Genomic DNA, 26,337 nt, shown 5'->3' with positions numbered 1-26,337 from the left:
ATATTTTTAAAAGCTGTTATTGGGAGGGGTCCAGTGTTCAGGGTACCTTTCCTGTTGTCCTAATGCAAACAAACAAACAAACAAACAAACAAAAACAAAACCTAGGTTTCTTTTTAATGGTGCCAACCTCCTTGACAATAAACATGGTGTCTTGGCAGCTGCTATGCCTGCAACCTCAGACTAATCTCTTTTGTCTTAGAGAGAGTCCCCATTGCTGTGAAGAGACTCCATGACTAAGGAGACTCTTATAGCATTTAACTGGGGCTGGCTTACAGTTCAGAGGTTCAGTTCATTATCATCATGGCAGTGTCCAGGCAGACATGGTGCTTGGGAAGGAGCTGAGAGCTCTGCATCTTGATATGACTGCAGCCAGGAAAGACTGTCTCACCCTGGGCAGAGAATGAGCATAGGTATTACCTCAGAGCCCCACCTTCACAGTGACACACTTCTTCTAACAAGGCGACACCTTCTCCAGTAAGGCCACACTGCCTAACAGTGCCACTTTCCATGGGCCAAATATATCCAAACCACCATGTCTTCCCCAGATGGTACATGCTGTCATGTCCTTCTGCTCTAGGTGGCGCTCTCTCACGATAAATTTGACCCAAGCAGTGAGCATTGACAATGAGTCAGAATGCCGTTCTGCCTGGACATTTCTTCCACTAAGCAAATGTGTGCAATACTTTTAAAATTCAGTACCAAATTCTGCCAGCACAGGCAGAATGTAGCAAGATGCCCCCCCCCAACATTCCATGTTCTTGATAAAGAACAAAAATAATCCACAGGCCAGAGTTACAGGTCACCATGCTTTATTAGCCAATGAAGGATATAATGAATCCTCTGGCCAGCTGAAAAAAAGCAGATTTATGCCTTGGAGAATACTCTTCGTGCCAAAACAAAGTAGGTTAGGGTTTTAAAAGTCAAATGGCTGAGATTGTGAGGTTCAAATTGGGCCTCTTCTGAGGCTCCTTAAGTGAGACTCAAGGAGGCAGCGATTGATGCAAAAGCAAGAGGAGCTTTATTATTCCAAAACATTGGGTGTACTCTGCTTCAAGAGGAAGACAACCCTGAGCAGACCCTAATGGGATTATATACATTTGATAAGGGCAGAATTCAAACAATGGTAACTGGGCAGGGTACTATGCACTATTGGTGGAGCGAAACAACCTTCAAACTGATTCGTGGTCAGTGGTCTGTTTGGGACTTTTCAAGGGGAGTCGTTGGGAGTTTCAGTTGGGTAACAGTTTGGCTTGTAGCTGTTTCAGGAACTAAACTAGCTCTACCCTCCCTGAAAGAAAAGGGTCTTTGTGTTTGGAGATTTGTGGTGGAGTATTCCCACTGGCCTTAGATTAACCCCAACTCTGGCTCTTTCAAGATCACATTGGGTATAAGCTGAGAGGGTTTATTGGATGTAACCTTTGATCTTGTAAAACATTACACAGGCCCTTCCTCCAGAGGAATCATTTATACACATCAGGACCCTCTATCAACAGGGAAGTAGACTTTTTGCTGTAGAAAAACACTTCATTTAAAGAAGTGAAAACTCATTTTTCTACAGGCAAATGTGGTTGCAGACAGGAGGAGGTGCAGAGTCAGGAAGGTCTGCCCTTTAGTAAGACATTTCAAAAATTTTCCTTACAAAACCTTATTGGTTATAAAGCTCACGCCACTTAGTGTGTTTTAGTCCATCAAGTTCCCACCGGAGCTGCCTGCTCAGCTCTGCTGTCAGTCAGCACTGTAGGGCTTTCTATCCTAAACGTTTAAGCTCTTCCAAATTCCTCTGAAGGGTCTGGAAGAGTTAGCTTAGTTAGTAGAACCTTTCAATCTTCCAGGGGACCCAAATTCAGTTTCCTGCACCCATACTGGGATACTAGCAACTACCTGTAACTCCAGCTTCAGAAACCTGACCTCCTCTGAAACTATCCACGACATCTCTCACACACACACATGTACATGCACACACTCATGTGCACACACACACATTATATTTTAAAACTCCATCTTTAAAAATGCAGAGCAACTATCAGGTAGGGATAGACTGAAGTGGTACCAAGGGCCTCTGGAAGGACGTCTATATTCTGAATTGGTCCATCGTATGGTACTTTTCTTCAATGATCAGAATTCAAGTGGTAGAAATAGAAATGATTCACTTACAATCACCATTAATGACTTTATCAAATATTTGCTTTCCTTTTCTATGACTTCATACTTTGATAGCCTAGAAATCTTGAGATTCTACAAAAGGCAGGCGTTCTCTACAAGAGTCACAAGCGACATTTCACTGATTTAGATGCTACCATTTCCCACTTCTGCCTTTGGGCTCCTGATGCTCTGGAGTCACTTAGAGAAAGGAGTTACAATGCTACCAGGGTCGACTAATTTATCTAGACTTTCAATCTATCTTGTTTCTATCTTCTTCCAACTCCATCTGCCACACTCCCCCAGGTACCACATCCTGTCCCTCCCCCAGTTCACGTTCTGTCCTTTTCATTTCACCTGCTGTTGAAATGCTGACCGAGCCGTTGGCTTGATGATGTGCAGGTGGCCATCGTTGCAGTGGCTCACATGGCACTCCCTCTGCCTCGTCCGTGGCTTTCACAGCAATTCTCCTCATCCTCCACCTCCCACTCCCCCTCTGGCTGCCTTCCGTGATGTTTTCTGAGCCTTGCTGGTAGATTGATCCAGAGGGCTCCTTTAGGGCTGAGCAGTCAGCAGCTACTTATTCTCTCTGCAGTCACTGCTGCCCGCTGCAGGGGAGCAGGCTCGGGCTGAGGTAGAGAGAAGCACTAAGGCATGTGCGTGAGCATGAACATGTAGAAGGCACCGCGACAGTGTGTGTGTTTAACAAGGCAGCAGCGCTGCGTTCCCTGGTAAAAACCTGCCGACCTGCTTGAAGGCTATGTAGTGAGCTCTAGGTCCCCAGCTTTTGTGAGCTGTCACTCATGCTGGGATGGGCCTTGGTGATGCAGATGTCTTTCAATCATTTCTGGCACTGTAAGCTCACTGGTTTACAAAGTTGGACTCTGATGTGTTGTGGATCTCTGTTGGCATGTTTGTTGCTCCTCCCTAGGAAATTTTTGTCATACAGCATTATTGTCTACTCACATAGGACAACAGTTTAATCTCTTCTTTTTATTTTAAAAAATGTAAAATGTGTGTAAAAGTAAAATAAAATGAATAAAATAAAAATAAAAATGTCTGGGCGATTGTGGTGCACACCTTTAGTCCCAGCACTTGGAAGGCAGAGGCAGGTGGATGATCTCTGAGTTTGGGCTCAAAGCCTGGGCTACACACAGAGAACCTGTCTTGAAACAACAACAACTAAACAAACCAACAAAACCAAGGGGCTGGAGAGATGGCTTAGACGTTGAGAGCACAGGATGTTTTTCCAGATGTCCAGAGTTCAATTCCCAGCAACTACAAAATGGTGTCTCATAACCTCCTATAATGTGATCTGGTGTCTTCTGGGTTGCAGATGTACATGCAGGCAGAACACTGTGTACATTAAAACAAAATTAAACCCCCCCAAAAAACAAACAAAACAAAACAAAAATAAAACAAAACCAAAAACCAACCAACCAAGCAAGCAAACCAAACAGCCAATCAAACTACCAAACAGCCAACATATCAAAATAAGACAGGATCTCCCTCTGTAGCTCTGATTAGGCTGGACCTTGCCATGTGGACCAGACTGGCTTAAAATCTCTGTGGCCTTTCTTCCCATTAGCATGTTTACTGGTGTCTTTGTTCAGGTCACAACTGATGAAACTTCATGCATGTGGTTTCTGACATTCCCAGAACAGTCTGTCAGACACATGCCTGTCGTCCCTAAATGTGGTCTTTGCAGTGCTGTGCTTCTCTGTGACTCTGTGACTCTCGCTGGTAAGCTGGCCTAGATCTCAGAGACCTGCCTGCCTTCCTCTGGAGTGCCGGGATTAAGGTCATGACCAGCTTTTTGGTTTGTTGTTGAGTGTCACGCAGCAGAGACTGGCCTCAAAACCACTGTACAGTGGAGAACTTGACTTGAACTTATGACTCTCTGATCTTCATCACTGGTAGAGGCTTCTAGACAAATGCCATCTTTGTTAATTTATGTGGTTTTGAGGATTGAATCCAGGGCTTCCTGCATTCTAGGCAATTGAGCCACTTTCTTAGTTATTCAATTACATACTTAAAATATTTAGTTTTATTTTATGAGTATTGGTGATTTGTCTGCATGTTTGTCTGCTATGTATGCTTGGTGCCCATGGAGGCCAGAAGGATTCCTTGGAAGGTTGTGAGCCTCTTTGTGAGTGCTGTGTACAGAACCTGGGTCCTTTGGAACAGCAGGCAGTACTTTTAAACCACAAGTCATCTCTCGAGCCTTTTAATTACATACTCTCAATTTTTTCCCTCCAGTTTTACATGTAAACAAGGGTACTTAAGGAAAGTCTAGAAAGTTACAAGTTCTCTAATGATTGCTTAAGAACAAAAATTATGGCTACTGGCTCAGGGCTTATGATCTCAGTACTTTGTAGGCTGAGGAAGGACGGTTACGAGTTTGAGACTTTTGTACACTATACAGCAAGATTCTCAACAAAGATATTTTGGAGAAGCTTTGGCACAGTGCCCTCCTGAGCTGTCAGCACGGAACACTAGTTTGGTTATTTCAGTGGACTTGTCCCTAGGTATGTCAGAGTCATAAAACAGGCTTGACATTGTCCATTATTTTCAGTGGCCAGCGTCCTGGCATCATTCAGGAGGGTACACCTAGAGGTACAAAAAAGCCATGAGCCTATGTTGACACCTACTGGCCACCACTACACTAAACAAAGGGCTCTAGCCTCACAGCCTAAAGTGTCCAGAGGAGCCGCTCCTGTCACTCAGTCCACGAAGAGCAGTTCTAGCCAATCAGAATCTCCAGGCAGGTTTTCCAATCAGAAACTTCTGGGAGGCGGGGGGGCGGGCTCTTTTTGGCCGCCATGCTAGTTAAAGGTTCTTAACCAAGACTGAGAAAGGCCGTTGTGAGAGCCTTGGAGCTGTGAAGGGAGTGCGGGCGAGCTCGGAGCCGCGCCATGGTGAGCAAGGGCCGCTGTCCCCTGACGGGAGGAGCGGCCGGCTGAGCCGTGGAAGCCTGGGGGGGTGGGTCCTCCTCGGGGCTGGAGCAGTGGACGCGGGGACAGAGGGACTGCGACCTGGGCCTCTGCCCGCGGCTCGTTGGTACTTCCGCACTTCCGCCCTGATCCTCTTTCGCGTCATCACTGAGCGGGGGAGGCCCCGCCCTGCGGTGTGTGTGTGTGGGGGGAAGCCAGTACGCCGATGACGTCACGACCCGGGCTGGTGCGCACATCCTGCTTTTGGTGTTGCTCTGAAGGCTGCTTGCTAGACTAAGGCTGTCTAGGTTCTTTGTGCTGTCTTCCAGAAGTTCTGAACTTTGCATCTCACATGTAAGTATGGGGTACTCTTTAGGTTAATTTTGTGACATTTGTAAAGTCCACTGAGTTTCTTTGCAAAGGTGTTTAGAAACAGCTCTAGGAAAGATGACTTGTCTCATTGAATTTATTTTGTTTTTCTGTCGAACATCCTTTGATTATATTTTTGTTTTTATCTCTGCTTATGCATTTGTGGGTTTGTTGATTTCCCATAGAGCTCTTAATTTCCCAATGACTCTTTTAGCTCAAAGTTCCAAAGTCCTTCCACAGTCCTCCCCAAAACATGGTCAGGTTGCCACAGGAATACCCCACTCCTGGTACCAGTTTGTCTTATTCAGGGTTTCTATTCCTGCACAAACATCATGACCAAGAAGCAAGTTGGGGAGGAAAGGGTTTATTCAGCTTACACTTCCATATCGCTGTTCATCACCAAAGGAAGTCGGGACTGAACCCAAGCAGGTCAGGAAGCAGGAGCTGATGCAGGGGCCATGGAGGGATGTTATTAACTGGTTTACTTCCCTACCCGTGCTCAGCCTGCTTTCTTATAGAACCCAGGTCTACCAGCCCAGGGATGGCAGCACCCATAATGGGCTGGGCCCTCCCCCCTTGATCACTAGTTGAGAAAATGCCTTACAGCTGGATCTCATGGAGGCATTTCCTCAACCGAGGCTCCTGATAACTCCAGCTTGTTTCAAGTTGACACAAAATCAGCCTGTACACCCTGCCTCCTGTTCACTGACATTCATTGAACACCTGCCTCCTGTTCACTGACATTCATTCATTAAACACCCTGCCTCCTGTTCACTGACATTCATTGAACACCTGCCTTCTGTTCACTGACATTCATTGAACACCCTGCCTCCTGTTCACTGACATTCATTGAACACCCTGCCTCCTGTTCACTGACATTCATTGAACACCTGCCTTCTGTTCACTGACATTCATTGAACACCCTGCCTCCTGTTCACTGACATTCATTCATTGAACACCCTGCCTCCTGTTCACTGACATTCATTGAACACCTGCCTTCTTTTCACTGACATTCATTGAACACCCTGCCTCCTGTTCACTGACATTCATTGAACACCCTGCCTCCTGTTCACTGACATTCATTGAACACCTGCCTTCTGTTCACTGACATTCATTGAACACCCTGCCTCCTGTTCACTGACATTCATTCATTGAACACCCTGCCTCCTGTTCACTGACATTCATTGAACACCTGCCTTCTGTTCACTGACAGTCATTGAACACCCTGCCTCCTGTTCACTGACATTCATTCATTGAACACCTGCCTTCTGTTCACTGACATTCATTGAACACCTGCCTCCTGTTCACTGACATTCATTCATTGAACACCCTGCCTCCTGTTCACTGACATTCATTGAACACCTGCCTTCTGTTCACTGACATTCATTGAACACCTGCCTCCTGTTCACTGACATTCATTGAACACCTGCCTCCTGTTCACTGACATTCATTCATTAAACACCCTGCCTCCTGTTCACTGACATTCATTGAACACCCTGCCTCCTGTTCACTGACATTCATTGAACACCTGCCTCCTGTTCACTGACATCATTGCAAAAGGAGGCCTCTCTGATTAAGACGAGGAGTAGCATTTGTTTGTGGGTGAACATAGATATTTAGAAAGTCATCTGGCCCCAGGATAGTATAGCTAGACTTTGTTATTAAGTTTACTCCTAGAGACCATGAGTTCTTGGCAATGTTTACAGTGTCAGGTATGGATTTTCTCCTGTGAAGCAGGCCTCAAATCCAATCAGAGGATGGTGGGTTGTTTATCTCACAGGTTTTTAAAAACTACACGTGACCCAGAGTCTTAGTCATTGTTCTATTGCTGTGAAGAGACACCATGACCATGGCAACTTTTATAAACAAAGCTTTTAACTGGGACAAGCTGACAGGATCAGAGATCTAGTTCATTGTCATCATGGCAGGGAGCACGGTGGCAGGCAGAAGACACGGTCTACATTTAGGTTTTCAGGACGAGAGAGAGACACTGAGCCTGGCTTGGTATTGAAACGTCAGTATTCATCCCTAGTGACACATGTCCTCTAGCAAGGCTTCCTAATCCTTCTCAAGTAGCACTACTCCCTGATGACCAAGCATTCAAATACAGGCCTCTGGAGGCCACTGCTAGGCATATACTCTCAGGACTCTATATCTTACTGCAGTAGCATAGAATAGTGCAGCCTACTATAGAGAGGCTTGTTCAACTGTGTTCATCATTGCTTTATTCAAAATATCTAGAAAATGAGAACCACCTAGATGTCAGTGCTGAATGGATAGCCCGGTGTCTTCTGAGCCTTTAGTGCCAGATCGAAGCTCCTGAGGTTCCAGCCTTTGTGGATGGAGCCTCTTCATCATGGAGACGGCCATTGTTGGACTGTCCAGGCCTGATCAGGTAAGCTGTAAATTACATGAGGTAATATATTAAGTTCCCTGGTTATTTGTTCTTTTATTTCTGTCCTTAAGAGAATGCTCACTCAGGTAGCTACCCGTGTTCTCCTGTTTTTTTATGTGTACCTTAAACATTAGTTTAAAGTCATTATATTCTCTTGTTTAATTTGTGTGTTTTTACATTTTAAAAAGCTTTTTATTGGTTCTTTGGGAATTTCACATTATTCACCATAATCTCACTCATCTCCCCATCCTTGTAACCCCACCCCCAACCCCTAAAGAAAAGAAAGGAAAACACAAACAACAATATCACCATGGAAGCTGCAAAGCGTATTCACTTTTGTCCAAACAGCTTCCCTTGCAAATGTTCATTGTAATGAGTCATTGGTCTGGTTTGAGGCCTCACTGGGACTCCTGTCGGATATTTTGTTGTTGCCCTGTGTCATGGAGACCTGCAGCTTTGCCTGCAGGACCAGCCCTTCACACGCTCCAGCGGTTCATAGGTGGGGTGGGTACACCATCGGGGCCGACCCTTTTGCACTTCCCAGGTGAGGGGTGAGGCCAGCCTCCTGCCTTTATGCCCTAGGAGCTTGCTTTGTCCACATGCCATTCCCCACTCCCTTACCAGAGTCAGTCCTACTGTGCTGTCCAGGAGAGGTCCAGAGCCAGCTCTCCCATGTACCCAGGCAAAGGTTGGGCTAGCTTTCTTGAACCCATGCCACTGCATAACTAGTGAGGGATGGAGCCAGCTCTCTTGTGTGCGTTCGGTTGGGGCTGGCTCACCAACTCTCATTCCACCAGGGCCAGCTCTACAGTGCTGCCCAGGTGTGTGGGGTCCCATTTCCTGAGTGCTGTAGTCAGCAGGGTTGGAACCCTAGGGGCTGGCTCACCAGTGGCCTCCCACCCCCACCCTACCAGCAGGCCCTGACACTGTGTGGGAGTGCTGGGGGAGCACCACTTTCTTCAGTGCTGCAGCTGCTGGTGGGGCAGCTTTCCTGCTTTCCATGCGGCACAGGTGAAGGGCAGGGCCAGGGCCTGTTGCTCAGCCCTCAGATAGCCACATGGTCCTAGGCAGCAATCAAGAAAGGCCATCTGTATGACCTTTGGTGGTAACTTTGGGCCATGGAGCCACAGATTCCTGCTGCTACAGTGCCATGAATCCAGACATGGTTCTCTGTGAGCATGGGCTGGAACTTCACCATGGCCTCAGGTGGAAGTGCAGGCGACTCATCAGGCCGTTCCTCACCACGCTCACATTTTCAGTTCCTCTTCTTTCTTCGTGCAGAAACCGTCTTTATCTTTCATCTTCACCACACACTTCTCATCTTAGTGGTTTTTGCATGCACTATGTCAGCAATGACATCTTGTTTGGAAAGTCAGAATGACTTAATGTTTGTCCAGCCCAAAGAGTCCAAAGGAAATACATCCCCAGCCAAAGTTAAAGACAGCACAGAAAAAGTGTAATCCTACATAGTGTCATCCAGAGAGGTGAGCCAACCGAGAGTCCCACTCTGCAGGTGCTGCTGTTCTTCTGGACTAGGATGCAGCTCTGGGAGTCATAGCAACTCACCAGTGGTCCATTTCCTCAAAGGAAGAAGCCATAGAACCACTGGCACGTGGGTTTGTTACTGGCTCTATTGATGGACAGTGTAACCATTTCCCGAGTGGCAGGAACAGCAGCTGTGTTTGAGTCTCCAGTTCTGCATCTCTTCATAGCTCCTCCATCTTCCATTTCTCTGCACCTCTCTGCTCACTTTCTCCAGTATTCCTTGCTGTGTTCTGTCTTTTAAATTTTTAATAATTTATTTTTATTTTATGTACATTGGTGATTCGCCTGCATGTAGTCTCTGTGAGAGTCAGATCCTCTGGAACTGGATTTATAGAGGGGTGTGAGCTGCCATTTAGGTGCTGGAAATTGAACGTTGTCCTCTGGAAGAGCAGCCAGTGCTCTTAACTTCTGAGGTATCTCGCCAGCCCTGATCATTCTCTGTTTTAGAGTTGACACATTCATTACTTCCTTATACGTCTTCTTTTTTCCCTCATAATTGACCTAAAAGAATCACCTAAAACAGCGTGCCTCATACCAACAAGTAACGTCACTGGAAATTTTGGTGATTTCTGTCAGATTTGCACATGGGAAATTTGAATGCCCTCTTGGGTTTCTTTACTAAGAAGAATTTAAGGGTGGCTGAAGAAATGGCTCAGTTGTTAAGAGCAGAGGACCCAGATTCAGTTCCCAGAACTTACATGGTACCTCAAACTGCTGTAACTCTAGTTCCAAGGTATCCAGTGCATGACACCTCTGTGTGCACTTGTATGTACATGGTGCACATATATGCACTCAGACACACATGTACACACACACATATAGGCACACACACAAAATAATTTTTTGGAGCATTTAAGAGCTGTCTCACAGCCTAAGGACGGTTTTATGAATTTAAAAGAAATAGCTGTAAGTTCTGGCAGCTGTTGGGAAGGGGAAATGGATAAGAGAAGAGGGAAAAAAACCAAAACACCAAAAACAAGCAAACAAAAACCAAAACACAATGCCTTTTGAGTTAAATTGACATAGTGGTCAGTCTTGTGGCAGATAAGCCCAAAGTACTAGAAAAAACATATTTGGGCTCTGGCCAGCATTCTAAAGAGAAGGAAAAGTTACCCAGGAGAGTCTCATGGCATTGTTAGCAACTACACAGGGAGCCCTTGCCCTGTTTGCAATTAAGTATTGATTTAATTTCTTTCCTGCATGTGCATGTGCATATTTATACTATTTAATCTCTCCCTTTTTAAAACATTTATTTATTTATTTATTATATATGAGTACACTGAAGCTGTCTTCAGACACCCCAGAAGAGGACATCAGATCCCATTACAGATGGTTGTGAGCTACCATGTGGTTGCTGGGAATTGAACTCAGGACCTCTGGAAGAGCAGCCAGTGCTCTAACCACTGAGCCATCTCTCCAGCCCTGATCTCTCTTCTTGATAGTCTTCAAATTGTCTGTTTTATCTAAGCTACTCCATCTCCATTTATTCCTTTATGATTGTTTTGGACTAGATTTAATCATTTCAAAGAATTTGTTAATTTCACGTAAGTTACTAAATTTGTGACCATGGAGTTGCTCATTTTTATGATTTTAATCATTTGAATGTGACACCAGTCACACAATAAATACTTGTCTTAAAGAGTATTTGTATGTGACTATGGGCCTTAGGGCATCGGTTCTGTGTTCTGCAAGGAGAGTCTGTTTGTTCCAGGGCACAGTTACCATGTGTTAAGAATTCCGAAGCACTTGTCTCAGAGATTCTATTACTTATATTCACTGAACTCTATGTTGTCTTTTTTTTAACCTTGTTTTCAGAAATTTCTTTGAATGTCAGGAATATCGGGGAAGAGACTAACTCTGAGCCTGAGTTTCCAAGGGCGGCGGCCTCCTGAGCCCCAGTGTCAATGCTGTTGAGTGTTTGACATGATAGTGTGTCTCTGGGACAAGAAATGGAGATAAAGAAAGGGAAGGAGGTAGAAGCAGTGCATCTCCTTCCTGGACACAGCAGTGAGCCGTGGGCTGTCTGGCTGTCTCTGAACATCACTCAGTGCTTTCACTGCACTTGTGTGTTGTGGAGTGAGTGTGCGGGAACCCGAGTTACACGGCCAAATTGTCAGTTGTGGACGGATGTGTGTTTCTCACCCATTCTTTCATGTCCTGACATGGAATGTTTTAGGGTTTGGTGAGCTTTGAGGACCTGGTGGTGCACTTCACCCAGGATGAGTGGGATTTGCTGGATCCTTCTCAGAAGACTCTCTACAGAGATGTGATGCTGGAGACCTTCAGGAACTTGACTGATACAGGTAAGACTAGCGGTGCTTTTAGTCCCAGCAGTCAGGAGGTAGAGGCCAGAGCATCCACATGAGTTTTAGGTCAGCCTCATCTCCATAGTGAGTTGAGATCCTGTCTGAAACAAAACAAAAATATCTTCATTCTATAAATTAGAGGACAAGTATTTCTAGTTCTTGATGCTTGTTGGGATTTGGATGTGGAAAAAGAAGAATGTGGTGAAGAAATTCGGTATAGTTACAATATACCTTCTAATAGTTCCTCACACATTTTCTATGACCATGGTTTAGGATATGAACGGGAAGACCAGAAAATTGAAGACCATTATGAAGATCCTGAAATAAATCTAAGGTAATTTGTATGCACAAGTGCAAGGAAATGTTTTTTGAAGACATTTTAATATGCCGTAAAAACTTTATTTTTAAGATTGATTTTTTTTTTTTTTTTTTTTTTTTTTGAGACAGTGTTTCTCTGTGTAGCCTTGTCTGTCCTAGACTTACTCTGTAGACCAGGCTGGTCTTGAACTCACAGAGATCCAAGTGCTGGGAATAAAGGCATACCACTATTGCCTGGCAGGATTTATTTATTTTTATTTTATGTATGTAGGTGTTCTGTTGTTTGCTGTGTACTGTATTTTTGTGCACCATATACATGCTGTAGCCTTGGAAGCCCGAAGAGGGCATCAGATCCTCCAGAATTGGGTTTATAGCTGGTTGTCACCTACCATGTTGGTGCTGTGAACTGTATCAGGATTCTCTGGAAGAGCAGCCAGTTTTTAACTGAGCCTTTTTTTTAGCCCCTATGCCATGAAAATTAACAGCAAACTAACAAAACAAATAAGCCCAAGTTTAAATTCATTTATCAGAAGAAAAATTACACCCAAATATATTTTGCTTAGTCTTTCCCTGGAACCAGTTCTGGGACCCTGCATTGACAAATGCTGCTGTTTTCATCACAGGCTTATGAGAGCCATAGTATAAAACCATCAGTTCATTTATTTTCAGACTTTTCATGTGAAGGCACACATTTTGCTAGTTTTAGATAGCGGGTTGTCCAGGATGGTCTAAAAAGCAAACAGTAGGAAAACAACCATCACTAACATTCTTGTCATTTTTCACAGTAGTTATATTTGTAAATACTGATGATATGAAGAAGGTGGTGGAACAACCTTTTCCATATACCAACCTCAATATGAGCAGCAGTGTGGGTAGAGACATTTTCATGTGCTGTTCATCTTTTCATAGGAACATCGTCTCTCACTCTGAATGCACACAGAATGAACATGAGGAATATGTAGAGAAGCCGCCTGACTCTAATTTTCTCACAAGTGTTGGAGGATACATGGAAACTCACACTGTAAATGGACCTTCTGAGTGTGAGGTGTGTTTAAAATCCTATGGACTGTATCACCTGACTTACAATGGACATCACAACTATGAATACAAGGAGTGTGTAGGAAGCCAACCTGTACGAAAAAGCTATGAATGTAACCAGTGTGGTAAAACTCTGAGTTCTTACAATTCTCTTCAAAGACATCAGAAAATTCATATTGAAGAAAGACCATATAAGTGTCAACAATGTAGTAAGGCCTTCAGATGTCTCAATGCCCTTCAATCACATGAAAGAATTCATACGGGAGAAAAACCTTATGAATGTAGTCACTGTGGAACAGCTTTTAGCAGACTTACTCACTTGCGATTACATGAAAAAGTTCATACCGGAGAAAAACACTATGAGTGTAAACAATGTAATATTGTTTTTAAATCTCAGAGTTCCTATCATAGACATAAGATAATGCACGGAGAGACATTCTATAATTGTAAAGAGTGTGGGAAGTCCTTTATTTATCCCTCATTACTTCAAATGCACGAGAGAACTCACACTGGTGAGAAACCCTATGAGTGTAAACTATGTGGTAAATCTTTTAGATATCACTCTTCTATACGATTACATGAAAGAACTCACACAGGAGAAAAACCTTATGAATGTAAACACTGTGGAAAAGCCTTCACACGTCAGAGTTATCTTCAGTTTCATGAACGAAGCCATACTGGAGAGAAACCCTATGAATGTAAAGAATGTGGTAAAGCCTTTAGACATCACTCTTACCTTCGATTACATGAAAGAAGACATACCGGGGAGAAGCCGTACCAGTGCGTTCAGTGTGGCAGATCCTTCAGCCGGCAGAGTTCCTTCAAGAGACACCAGTCTGTCCATGCTGTGGAAAACCCCTATAAATGTCAACAATACCTAATTCCTTTATCCCTGTTTCCTTCAAATGCATGAAAGGATTTACACACACACACACCAAACCTTATGCATGTGAACAATATGATCAGACACCTATCCCTATTCACAGAAGACACATGTAAGAACTCAAAATACTGATAAACCTAACATAGTATTGCCTTCATGGATCACAGGGACTATAGAACCCACCACCCAGAAGTAGTGCCACCCAAAGATGGCGTCTCCTGCCCTTCAATTCACATACAAATTCATGGAGATCATGTATCTGAGGGAGAAGTAATGCAGGAAAAAGGCCAGAAAAGAGGGACTCTGAGCCACTGTAATTTATCTCCAAAGCCCTACAGCCAAGAAAGGCTGGAACATGGACTCCGGTGGATCATCTTGAGGTTGTAGAACTCTTCTAGTCAACCTAGGAAGCCATTCCCTACAATCACTAAACGATAGATCTGCCCTTTGAATGAACTCTTTTTCATTTTTAATAAAAAAATCATGGACTCAAAACAGTGTTGTTGAGACACATGCTTGAATCTGCTCCTGTTCTGTAGAATGTAGTCTATGCTGTTCCTCTCAAGTCTAATAAATCTATATGTACTTTTACTATTACCATGGAGTACTTAGTACTCACTCTTTTGAAATAACCTTCATGTCACATCCTGGAATAACCCACCCCGCTTCTGGGTAGCAGAAAGGTGTTTGTAGTTAATTTGAGGCTTTTAATTATATTTCTCCTTTATCATTTGAGGATTTCATATATGTATCCACTATGTTTTGATTAAATCCTGTTCCATGCCATCCTCTCTAGTGCCTTCCTCCCATACTCTTCTTTTGTAACTGCGGCTCACTGTTTAAAACAGATTGGCTTTGAACTCAACATAGCTCTGCTTGCTTCCACTGACATTAAAGGTATGTTTGCTTAATCCTGGGCCATAGTATCCAATCCAAAGTAACAAATACACTCCTCCCTATTTCTACACCTTACTACCAGTATTGGCATTTCTACTCTTAACAGAAAGAGTTAATTCCAAGTGGTCTAAGGGTATTGCAAAGACATTTCCCAAAGGAAATGCCAAATAAGACAATGTGGATGCAGACTAAGCCTCACCAAGACCTCAGAGGTAAGGTACACATTGTGATCTGTGTGGGCCTGAAGACTTGTTTTTTTCTGATTCATACAAAGGGATGGGTTTTGAGTGTGTATGGACATGAATATTAGCAGTGTGTTGTAATTGTGGGAGAAACATGAAACTGGATCAGACTGAATTGATATGGGAATATTGAGCAGAAATTCTGGGCTTAGAGTACTGTAGATTATATATTCGAAAGGTTCAGTTTAGTGGGCTAGAGAGAGATGGCTCAGTGGTCAAGAGCACTTGCTGTTCTTTTGGAGAACTTGGGTTCAGTTTCTAGTACCTCTGTAGTATCTTGCAACTGCCTTCAGTTATAAGGGCTCTAACAACCTCTGGTCTCCACAGGGACCTTTCTATATGTGGTACATATACATATGTGTAGGCAAACACAGATTTAAAGTACAGTTTATTTGATATTAGGGTGAATTCTGGGTCCAAAGATGGCCTTCTGTAAATGAACCAGTAATGCCTTATATAACAAAAATTGATATTGAGGAAATTCCGACTCGTGAAATTGGAGTAATCTATTTGTTTTCAGGTTGAGTGTATGTGCCCTTTTCTAGAGGTGCAAGAAACATGAGGTGTCAGGAGCATCAGCATATATGAAGAGCTCAGTCTCTGCAGGCCAGGAGCAGCTCAGTTTGAAAACATGAATTCAGTGGGTCCAATGGGACACTGGAGAAGCAAGCATCAAATGTAAACACTAAATAACAAAAGGCAAAGTAGGTGTCTGACAGGCAGGACTGGCAATGCAGTGCTCATAAATGTCTCACTCATGTCAAAGTGAGGTGCAGGTACATTTTAGAGTGTTCTTAGAAATAAAATAGGAAGCCCAGTAACTTTGTCTCACCTATGCAAATATAAAAGTTCCAGAGCAAACAAACCACATATACCCTGATTTGTAGTCAGAGCCAGTCTTGTACTCATAACCCTTATCCAGGTGACCTACCCAGAATTGAATGAGGCAGGAGGCCAGGTCCCCTTAGGTCCCCTCTTATGTTAGGAAAAGTTTCACTTTTCATCTTTGTAACTTTTCTGTCTGTGTGTGGGCATGTGCACATGAGTGAACACACCCATGAAAGCTGGAGGGCCACTGGGATCAGAGTTACAGTGGGCTCTGAGCAGCCAAAGTGGGCTCTGAGACCTAAACTCTGGTTCTCTGGAAGAACAAGTGCTCAGAAGTGCTCTGGTCCCTCGGTAATCATTCTCAGATTCTTCATCATAGGGACTGTTAGTCCTTTATCTGGGTAGCTGTTCCTTGGGGAAATTTATGTAATCAGGATCTTGTAGGTCCTACTGGATATTAACTGAATTTGGTGATTATGGGCAATCCCAAGTAGTATGTGGTTCTTCAAGACGTATGCTTAAGGGCAGGAGGAGATGATCACTGGAATTTCAGCCACCATACAATTCACACTGGGCTTAGGAAGCCATTTGGTTGTTTTTCCAAGCATAGACTTCATAATTGGGATAATTATACTTGGGTGTTGGTACAATCTCCATGTTTTCAGTGACTTGAGGGATGAGGGTTATAATATTTGGAAATGGCTAAGTGGAAGCTATTAGAGTGTGATAACCAGGGAAAATATTGAATGAAAAACAAGTGTATCTTATTATTGGGAGGTATAGGGAACAACAGCTTTGCTAGTGAGAACTTAGTGATGATGATGTGACCCTTGTTTGGATCCTGGACCCTCTTTTCCATACATATTGTGTATTATTGATACCATCAAAGCCTCGCAGGATGTAGGTGTGGACAGTTTACTCCTCACCTTCTGAAGTAGCCAGTACAGGCACCACTCAGAAGCAGACAGCTGCAACATTACGATGTCTTTCTTGCACAACTCTGAAGGAATATCCTGAAAGGAAATCTTCACTATGGACAAAAGTTGAGACAGTGCACAGCGTGCTTAGAAAAATAGCCAGATGTGAGATTGTCCCCTGACTCATCTGTAACTATTGGTTTGTCTGGATGGTCCTGAACTTTGAAGCTGTATGACTGGAAGATTGATAGGAAGATACTTGTAGAAGGGCTCAATGGATTAAACACAAATGGCTCTTTCAGCAGAGAAAAGCTTCAGTGGTGGGAATAGGATAACTTGTTCTGAAGATAATGGATATCCAGTGAGTACAAACACAGCTTTGTCATGGTCATACCACTAGGGGTTATGTGTATGCATGGCCTTCCTCTCACTCTGGCTAACCTGGTGAGGGTGCTCTACAGTGTTAAGTATATTGTCATGCAGATCTGTCTGTGAGACCTGGGATCTGACAACCTGAAAGAATGGGTGGACTACAGTTTAATGCTATAGACAACCTTACTTCAGTTCCAATGTACTTTTATACATGAACAGAACAATGGCTGATCCAGGGAAGGCTGTTTGAGTTAAAAAACAACAATAAAACCAAACATGACCATAAAATAACAAATAAATGCACTAAATATTGACAGAGTATCCCTTTTCCAGAACTTTCACAGGACATGCCAATTTAAACACAGTTGTCTGGCATGTACTACAGATTTTATCTGGGAAAGCGTGGAAGCAAGGTAGAAGGCTATAGTCAGGATACACTGACCAGTTTGGGTTCTATGGCTGTGATTTTATGTCCAAGAAGAATGTCTTATAAATTGAATGTAAATGTTTGTCACAAGAGGTATGAAATCAAGTCTTAAGAACAATCCAAAAAACAAAATGAACAAAATGAAATGAGGTAAAAAAGGCCTTCTGTCTGTTTTTCTGGACCCTCTTTCAACGCCTCGAGGTGTTGTTCCCCATGCATCATTGTTTTGATCATGTTCTGATAGTATACCATCAGTAGAAGGCAATGAGTCTCCATATGGGTCTATTTACCATGGTGACCATGTCTTGTGGCAAGTGACCTACATTGGGCCACTTTTGTCACAGAAGCTACAGAATTGTCTTTACTGAAGTAGATACCTCAGATATGAATTTGCTTTCTTTGCACATAATGAATGCTTCCACTCAAACCACCATCCAAGGAGCTACAGAATGCCTTACCCATCATCATGACCTTCCACAAAGCATCACTCATGAGCATCAAAGAACTGCAGCAGTGTGCTTGTGCCTGTGGAGTGTAATTTTATTTCAGTATGTTTTACCATTTGTAGCAGATGACATTAGAGGACAGTGGAATGACCTCTTACAGATTCTGAGTTCCAACTTAGAGGCAAAAACCCGAAGGACTGGATTTGGGTGTCTTGATGGCTTTACATTATGTCAATATTCAGTGTATGGTATGCTTTCTCCCACAGACAGGAGTAAATAAATGATCTGGGACTCAAAGGCAGAAGGGGCATGGTACCACTCACCATTGTAAAACATCCTAGCCACAAGTCCCTTATACTTGTTATTTCTCCTGGCCACGTGCTGAAGGTCTGTCTCCTCTCATTGGCTGCTTCCTTCTCTTCTGTCTTTTCTCTCATCTCTATCTGTGATCCCCAGTCAGGTAACTGAAAACCTACTTACCTCTGTCTACTGCCCAATCATAGGCTCTAGCTTTTTATTCACCAATTAACTTGGGGAGCATGGTTACATAGCTTCACTTGGTATATGTGAGGATCTCCTTGTTGTGGGGGGGAGCAGGTCTTAGGTGCCATTATTTCGCATTCTAATACACAGTAGCACAAGACCAACCCCCTATACACCATCACTAGGGTCCTGCTAGCACAGATGTTGCCTATATCTCCCAAGACTATATGACTTATGCTGGTATAGAAGACTAGTTTCCAGAACAGAGAATGTTTCTGTAAAGAAGTTCAACAAATATTCCATTAATATAAAATCTGTGACTTCTCCTGGCACCATTGGGTTCCTGAATCATCAGACCTACTCCATAGTCCAGGGGAGAGTGTGACTGGCTCAGGAGATCCTTGAAAGCCTCTCTTGGTGTTACCATGTCCTCTCATTAAGGTCAATCAGAATGTGCATAAGTCTGGCAAAGGAGGGTGACAAATATGCTATCCCTTTCAGAGTTAATGTGTGGGTCATTTCTTTAGAGTTTCAGAGGATAGGAAAGGAAGTGGTTATCAGTATGGCAGTGTGGTCCCTGATGGAAGTGTTTGACTATCAGATGCACTGTGTGAATTATGTTCGCTGATGATATTCAAGGATTTGAGAAATAGGTTATTCTTTGTCACTCTTTCTGTGCAAGTATTGGGACATGTGTAGTACTTCCTCTTAATTGAAACATTCTCTCCAGGAGGTAGAGAAAGCTCAGTAGACTCAGAGGTAAATGTCACATGTCCCCAAAAGATGAAACTGCAAGATTCTCTGTAGGTCCTTACTCAACCTCGCACAACTAGTTACACTTAACAACTTTTTGGAGCAGAGACTGTAGAGATTTCTGGGACCCACTGCTACCTGCAGACTGCACAAAGAGCTCCAGGTTTGGAGCTGAGCTGGGCTTTTTGGTGATAAGTTGTTTTAACTCATCTGTGTTCCTTTTAGTCACCCTGTACCCATAATCAATATGGTATTAGTAACCGTACTAAAATGTTGCTGTGTAGGCTAGAGAGATGGCTTACCAAGTAAAAGCATGTATTGCTTTTAGTAGAGGACCCAAATTTGTATTCTTTATATATGGCACACCCCTAACTCCATCCTTTAGAAGAGAGAGAGAGAGAGAGAGAGAGAGAGAGAGAGAGAGAGAAAGGAGGAAGAAGGGACTGAGAGATGGCTTAGTGATTAAGAGAATGTACTGCTCTTCACACTGAAGGAGCTTTGGTCATCCCAACCAGACAAACATGGCTCTGGAAGACCTTGCCCTTATCCCCCATACCTTGCCAAAAGATGTTAGGTTACACTCCTAAAGTTATCTCCTCCTGAGGTTGACCACCAAGGTCCAGCTATGGACGTATTGAAGTCCAGCAATCAAAAGCTCCCTTTGGCTCAGCTAATTAACATACCCAATTAAAGTTAAACACTTCATTATAACACGGGTTTTTCCCTTTTACCTTAATAAACTACCATTTGCCTCTGGGCTGTGTCTGTCTCCTCTCTATTCAGAGGCATTCCCCTTAATTCCCCTCTGGGACAAATACCCCTCATCTCTTTCCCTATTTTTATCCCCTTCTCTCTCCTCTGGCTCCTGTCTTTGTCTCTTATTCTCTGCCTTTTGTTCCTTTGTGGCAAATCTTTGTGCTGAAAACTTATTCTTGAGGGTCCTGAGCTGACACAGATCTTGTCACAGAAGACCTGGGTTTGGTTCCCAGGACCCACATGGTGGTTCATAATTTCCTGTAACTCCAGTTGAAGGAACTCCAACATACTTCCTGACCTCTGTGAACTCATTCATGTATCTAATGCACATATATGTATATACTTCTGCACATATAAAAACTTAAAGGTGAAATATTAACTGTTTAAAAAGTAATTGGTTCTTGATACCCTGCCTTTCTATTGGAGGTGGACTCTACAAGTTCCCTGTCCCCACTGCTGGGCATCTCATCTAAGGTCCCTGCCTTTGAGTCCTGAGAGTCTCTCACCTCCCAGGTCTTCCCACCTCCCACCTTCCAAGGTTACCTGTTTTCATTCTTTCTGTTGGCCCTCAGGGCTTCACTCCTGTTTCCTGTCCCTCCAACAATCGTTGGTCATCATGTCCTCCTTTTCCCCACCCTTTTCCCCTTCCCACCCAGGTTCCTCCCTCCTTCTAGCCTCCCCTCCCTGTGACTTGTTCTCATCTCCCTCCCAGGTGGGATCGAAGCATCCTCTCTTGGGTCCTTCTGCTTGTCAACCTGGAGTTGTGTGGACTGTATCCTGGGTGTTCTGTCCATTTTTGGATAATATTCCCTTATTAGTAAGTACATACCATACATTTCCTTTTGGGTCTGAGCTACCTCACTCAGGATGGTATTTTCTAGTTCCATCCATTTGCCTGCACAACTCAGGATGTCCTCGTCCTTAATAGCTGAAAAGTATTTCATTGTGTAAACAAACACATTTTCTGTATCCATTCTTCTGTTGTGGGACATCTGGGTTGTTTCCAGATTCTGGCTACCATAGATAAGGCTATGAACATAGTGGAGCTTGTGCCCCTGTAGGATGGTGGGGTATCTTTTGGGTATATGCCCAAGAGTGATAAAGCTGGGTCTTCAGGTAGATCTATTTCCAATTTTCTGAAGAACCTTCAGATTGATTTCCAGAGCAGCTGTACCAGTTTGCAATCCCACATCCTACAGTTAAAAACTCTGACCCAGAATTGTCCCTGTCTAAAAGAGCTTCAGGGACAAAAATGGAGAAGAGACTGAAGAAAAGGCAGTCCAGTGACCAGCCCAACTTGGGATCCATGTCAAGAAGAAGCTCTAAGGCTTGAGACTACTATTGATGCTATGGTCTACTTATAGACAGGAGCTAGCATGACTGTCCTCCAAGAGGCCCAACAAGCAGCTGACTGAGACAGATGCAGATACTTACACCCAATCAATGGACTGAAGTTGGGGACCCCTGTGGTTGACTTAGGGAAAGGCTGGAAAAAGTTGAAGAGGAGGGTGACACATAGGAAACCATCAATCTCAACTAACCTGAACCCCTGAGATCTCTGACACTGAACCACTTACCAGGCAACATACACTAGCTGTTCCGAGACCCCCAACACATATAGAGCAGAGGACTGCCTGGTTTGGCCTCAGAGAAGATGCACCTAACCCTCAAGAGACTTGAGGTTCCATGGAATGGGGAGGCCTGGTGCGATGGGGGTGGGGTATGCCTGGGGACATCCTCTTGGAGACAGGGGAGGAGGAATGGAATGAGGAACTATCAGAGGGCAGACAGAGAGGGGGGATAGTGATTGGACTGTAAAAATAAGATTAAAGATAATAATTAAAAAGTAATTGGTTCAATCAAGTTGGATTTTGGTGACTCTTCACCTTGGCCTGCCGTAGGATCACTTTCTGAGGTATGCAAATGTGTGTGTCTTGCGTGCCCCCAGGAAATTTCTCTCACAACACTTAGTGCCAAAAGAACCATAGTCGAGGTTGGGAGGAATGATTGCATGGTCCTAGTTGTGGGAAGCAAGGTTTACAATTGAGGCCTAACCATGTGACGGTGGAGCATTCACAGTATGAGTTCTCATACAGTCTTTTCCTACGTGTGTGTTTGCCCACTATGTCAGTGGCTTCGTGATTCTCATTTTGAGTAGGGAGATGTGTAACCCAGGCTGCCCCACGAGACTTTAGAGTGTCTGTGGGGCAAATCCTTGGATGGTAGTCTTCTGAGTGGCACAACATTGCGTATCTGTCTGAATGAAGTCCACCATGTGACTCTGAATATGCCCTTAAAATGGTTGACAGGTTAGAACAAATTCTGAAATCTTTGGAGAGTAGCACATAGACTGAGGCATTGGGGTATGGCAGCAGAGGTTATCTGGCTGCTGCCATGTGTAATAAGATATAGATTTAAGGCAAAGTTAGTTTCTCAGCAGAAGGTTATTTCTGTAAAGGAGGGATTACAACAAGAAAAGAAAAGATCTCCATGTTAGCCTGTGATTTGGAGGTGCTTACTTACATTTCTAATAGTCTAGTGTCGAAAGGAAAAAAAATACAAATTAGATATGTTTTATAAAGTCCTCAGGATCATAGAACTTGGAATCCAGGGGAAGAATTGGAGGGTGAGGAAGAGAATCATGGTAAAAGTGATGAGGCCTTTTGGGTCTGACCTTTAATACAGAAGCGGGGAAAGACTGACTCAGTACACGGGCCTTAGCAATGGCCTGGCACAAGAAACTATGATAATAAGAGAGTACTCAGCACCTAACTGCCCAAACTGGTGAAAACTTTATGTGTATGAATGCTTTGCTTGCATGTGTGCATGTGTGTGTGCGTGCGTGCACTATTATAATGCGACAGACATTTCTTGGGAAGATGCAGCATACATCCCAGTAAAGGAGCTAATAACTAAAAAGTAACGATTGCATCAGTGTCCAATTTGGTGAACCAATGACTTTATTGGGGGGGGGGTACTAACAGGAGCAAGGTTTAGGGATTGCCTTCCTGGAGCAGGGATAACTTGAAAGCAGCTGTATCACCAGAAATCCCACCCTAGGGTGGGGGACAACTCCCTGGGATTCCCAGCACAGCTTGCAGGCAGTTTCACAATTCCGTTCTGCAGCCTAGCTGGAGACATTGTGCCTGACTGTTTCATGACCATAGAGGCCAGACAAGAGCATCCGATCTCCTGGAACCAGAGTTATGAGTAGTTGAGAGCCACCATGTTGAATCTGGGCTGTTGTGAGGGTAACAAGTCCTCTAAACTACTGAACATTCTCTCCAGCCTTGCTGGTGAAGACTTAAGCAAGGGAAAAGTCTCCTGCAGACTGGCTGGTGGAGTTCTGAGGCACGAGAGAAGATGTGGTAGATACTCTGGCTGCTGTGAGGGCAGAACTGAGTGGCACAATTACCTTTCTCCTGTTAAAATAATTTAAATTCACTTCCTTTCCTGGCCCTGGCTCCCGGAATGACAAGTCTGAAGCATTATTTACTAATAAATGCCTAGACCGTAAGCTTTGGCTCATTCCCTGACTAGCTCTTAACTTACTTTACCTATTCTATGTTTACCGTTTGCTTAGTTGCCTCTATTTCAGTCCTGGCCTGCTTCCTTCTTCACATCTCCTTTGCACCTCTGTGAGTTCAGCTTCTTGCTGGTTTATATCCAACCCCTCCATCCATCTCCTTGAATTGCATCCAGTCTCACACTATTTCCCAGAACCCCCTCTTCCTGCCAGTGTTCCATCTCCTATTTCCTGCCCCAGCTCATTGGCTATCAGCATTTCTAGTGACAGCTGGCGCTCAGAAGAGATTTTCTTTATATTCCTCCTCAAGCTGGAGGCAGCATGAAGAAAATCAGTCTCTCATATGCTGGATTCCTTGACCCATTAAGGACACTTCGTTATCATCATCCGAGTTTTCAGTGAGTTTCGGACTGGCAGACGGTAAGGGGCAGGATTTACTGAGAGTACTGGGTTTGTTGGAATCTGATTCCAGTTTGCTGGACCTCATCAGACTGTTTACTGGGACTTAAAGAAGATAATTCAATATGGACTTCAAGACTGATATGGAGCTTGGATATAATCGCTGAGTCCCATGGTGAACTGTATAAACTGGGAGAAGCTTACGTAGACCAAAACATTCTATACTGGTATTTTGAGTCGAGCATGTAAAGTGGTAAGCCAACCTAGAGGAGATAAAAGACAACACTATTTCTGTTGATATGATAAAAAGCAATGTCCAAGGCTATAAGAAGAACTTATTTGGGTTTACAACGCCAGAGAGATGAGAGTCCATCATGGTGAGGAAGCATGGCAGCAAATGACAGGAACAGGAAGCTAAAAGCTCACATCTTGAACCACAAACACAAAGCAGAGAGTGAAATTAAAGATGACATTTCTTTGCTCTTAAGCCCCACCCCCAGTGAACTCCTTCCTGCAAGAGCACACCTCCTAAATCTCCCCAAATAGTGCCACCAACTGGAGACCAAATATTCAACTGTCTAAGACTATGAAGGTCATTCCCATTCAAACTACCACAAGATTTGTCTTGATCACTGGAAGGCAAAGGTGGCAAATTTTGTGTTACCTTAGAGAGAAAATTGAGGGAATGCCAAATACTGTGCTAATGAGCTTCTGAAAGGCATTAAAGCCAGAGCAATGGTTCCTAGAAGGCATAAATGATTAGACGACAAATTAAAATAAAGACTAAGCTGGGCAGTCATGTCCAGAGGAGGCTGTGCATTTCTCTCCAGCAGGAAAGTGTGCTGGGGAGGGGAATTGTTTGCCTGACCTGTGGCTCCCACAGCAGATCTGTGACTGAAGGAGAGACAGTGAGAGTGAGTACGTCTGCGGTGTCCTTCTGGAGTCTGTCAGACTCCTGGGACTCTGACAGCCACTTGGAATGGCTGAGAAAGAGTCATTGACATTGTCTGCAGCATAGATACTGTCAGACCCAAGGAGCCAGCTCAAATCACAAGTGGCCCTGTTTCCCCTTAAATCTGGATCAGGTCAAGCAGTTTTTGCAAGCCCCAGCAAATCCATCAAGAGCAGTGAGATGCACAGTTGTGGTATAGATGCACTCCAGATGAGAAAGGATAGACCAGGGTAAGTTAGTAGAAGGCTGGCTGAGGGGATGTATTCCACCCACCGCTCTGTTCTCAGTGTTCTTTTAAGGAAACATGAGCAGTGAAATCCTTTCAGGTTACAAGGGACCTTGCTAACATTTTATTTATGTGTCTCTTCAGTTGCTGACTTCTGAGAGCAGCTGACTTGGGATGAACTACAGCTTTCCTCTGGGAAAAGGTTTGTGTGCTGAGTATCTTTCAGATGTAGAGAAGCATCTGAGCGAACATTAAAAGTAGTTGATGTCCTTCAGAATAGGAGACAACCTGTGACAGTGGAAATGGGTACCCCCAGAGGTCATAAGGTTGTTAAATAAAACCTAGTGACAACTACCTCCCTATGAATTGTTAGCCCAGGGGCCTTGAAAACCATAAAATCTATTGCCACTGTTGCTGATTGCAAGCCAGATCTAGGAGGTAAGGTCCTAACGGTTGATGGCGACACACACTGTATAGGCAGGACATGCATATAAGTAGGTACAGCAAGAAGTCACTGAACACAGCCACACTCTGTGGAAAAGAAATAGCAGTTTTAATGAAAAGCTGCCAGAATGCCTTGGATAATAGAGAACAGTAGCTCAGCTGGAAGAGTTTGTTGGGCTATACAGGGGCAGAAAGGTGGGGGCAGCACAGATGCTGGACAGGTTACCATGGGGACTCTGTGGTGGCCTGGTGTGACTGCTGCAGTCAGAAGTGCTCAGCCAGCTTCTAAGGACTCTTTTAGAAACATTTCAGATTTCCATTTTCTCAGAAAAGCCAAATCTTGCAGCAAAGTCAGAACTTTTTTCTACTGCCAGGAGGTGCTATATGGGATGCTGATGTAGAGTTGTCACCAACAGTCCTACTGGACTTTGTCCTACTGTGGCAACATGCTGGGCAGGATGTGCCAGTTTGTGCAATAGTGACACAAATGTAGGTACAACCGACAGCTTTCCAATTGTATTTAAGGCTAACTACACACAGGACTGAGTTCACATCAGGACTAAGCATGTGGCAAAGGAAGTCACAGAGCCTTTGGGTGTCAGCCATTGCTATTATTTTATTATGTGCTTATGTGCTTGTTAAATGGCCTTCTAATCATTTTCACTGTTGTCATCAGGCTCAGTCATGGAAGGAAATCCTTTTCACAGTGGATGTTGAACAGTAGAACTCTTAACGAAGCTCAT

The 26,337-nt window shown here is 43.9% G+C and overlaps 1 protein-coding gene across 2 annotated transcripts; it reads left to right on the top strand.

Moving 5' to 3' along the window:
- The first annotated feature begins 4,964 nt into the window (after positions 1-4,964).
- On the top strand, positions 4,965-14,411 carry LOC308429564 (uncharacterized protein). Of its 2 annotated transcripts, none has more exons than XM_080928467.1 (5): positions 4,965-5,057; positions 7,683-7,836; positions 11,558-11,684; positions 11,961-12,021; positions 12,915-14,411. In XM_080928467.1, the coding sequence occupies exons 2-5, from the start codon at positions 7,798-7,800 to the stop codon at positions 13,954-13,956; spliced, it is 1,269 nt and encodes a 422-aa protein (XP_080784593.1). In that variant the 5' UTR covers positions 4,965-5,057; positions 7,683-7,797; the 3' UTR covers positions 13,957-14,411. The 2 variants fall into 2 exon arrangements, with proteins under 2 accessions (XP_080784593.1, XP_080784594.1); XM_080928468.1 differs by having other exon boundaries at positions 4,996-5,426.
- Positions 14,412-26,337: the final 11,926 nt, after the last annotated feature.

This window comes from Micromys minutus (assembly GCF_963924665.1).
Source record: "Micromys minutus genome assembly, chromosome: 14".
NCBI classification, from domain to species: domain Eukaryota; kingdom Metazoa; phylum Chordata; class Mammalia; order Rodentia; family Muridae; genus Micromys; species Micromys minutus.
Note: the sequence above shows the minus strand (reverse complement) of the source record. Positions and strands in the feature narration are given on the sequence as shown.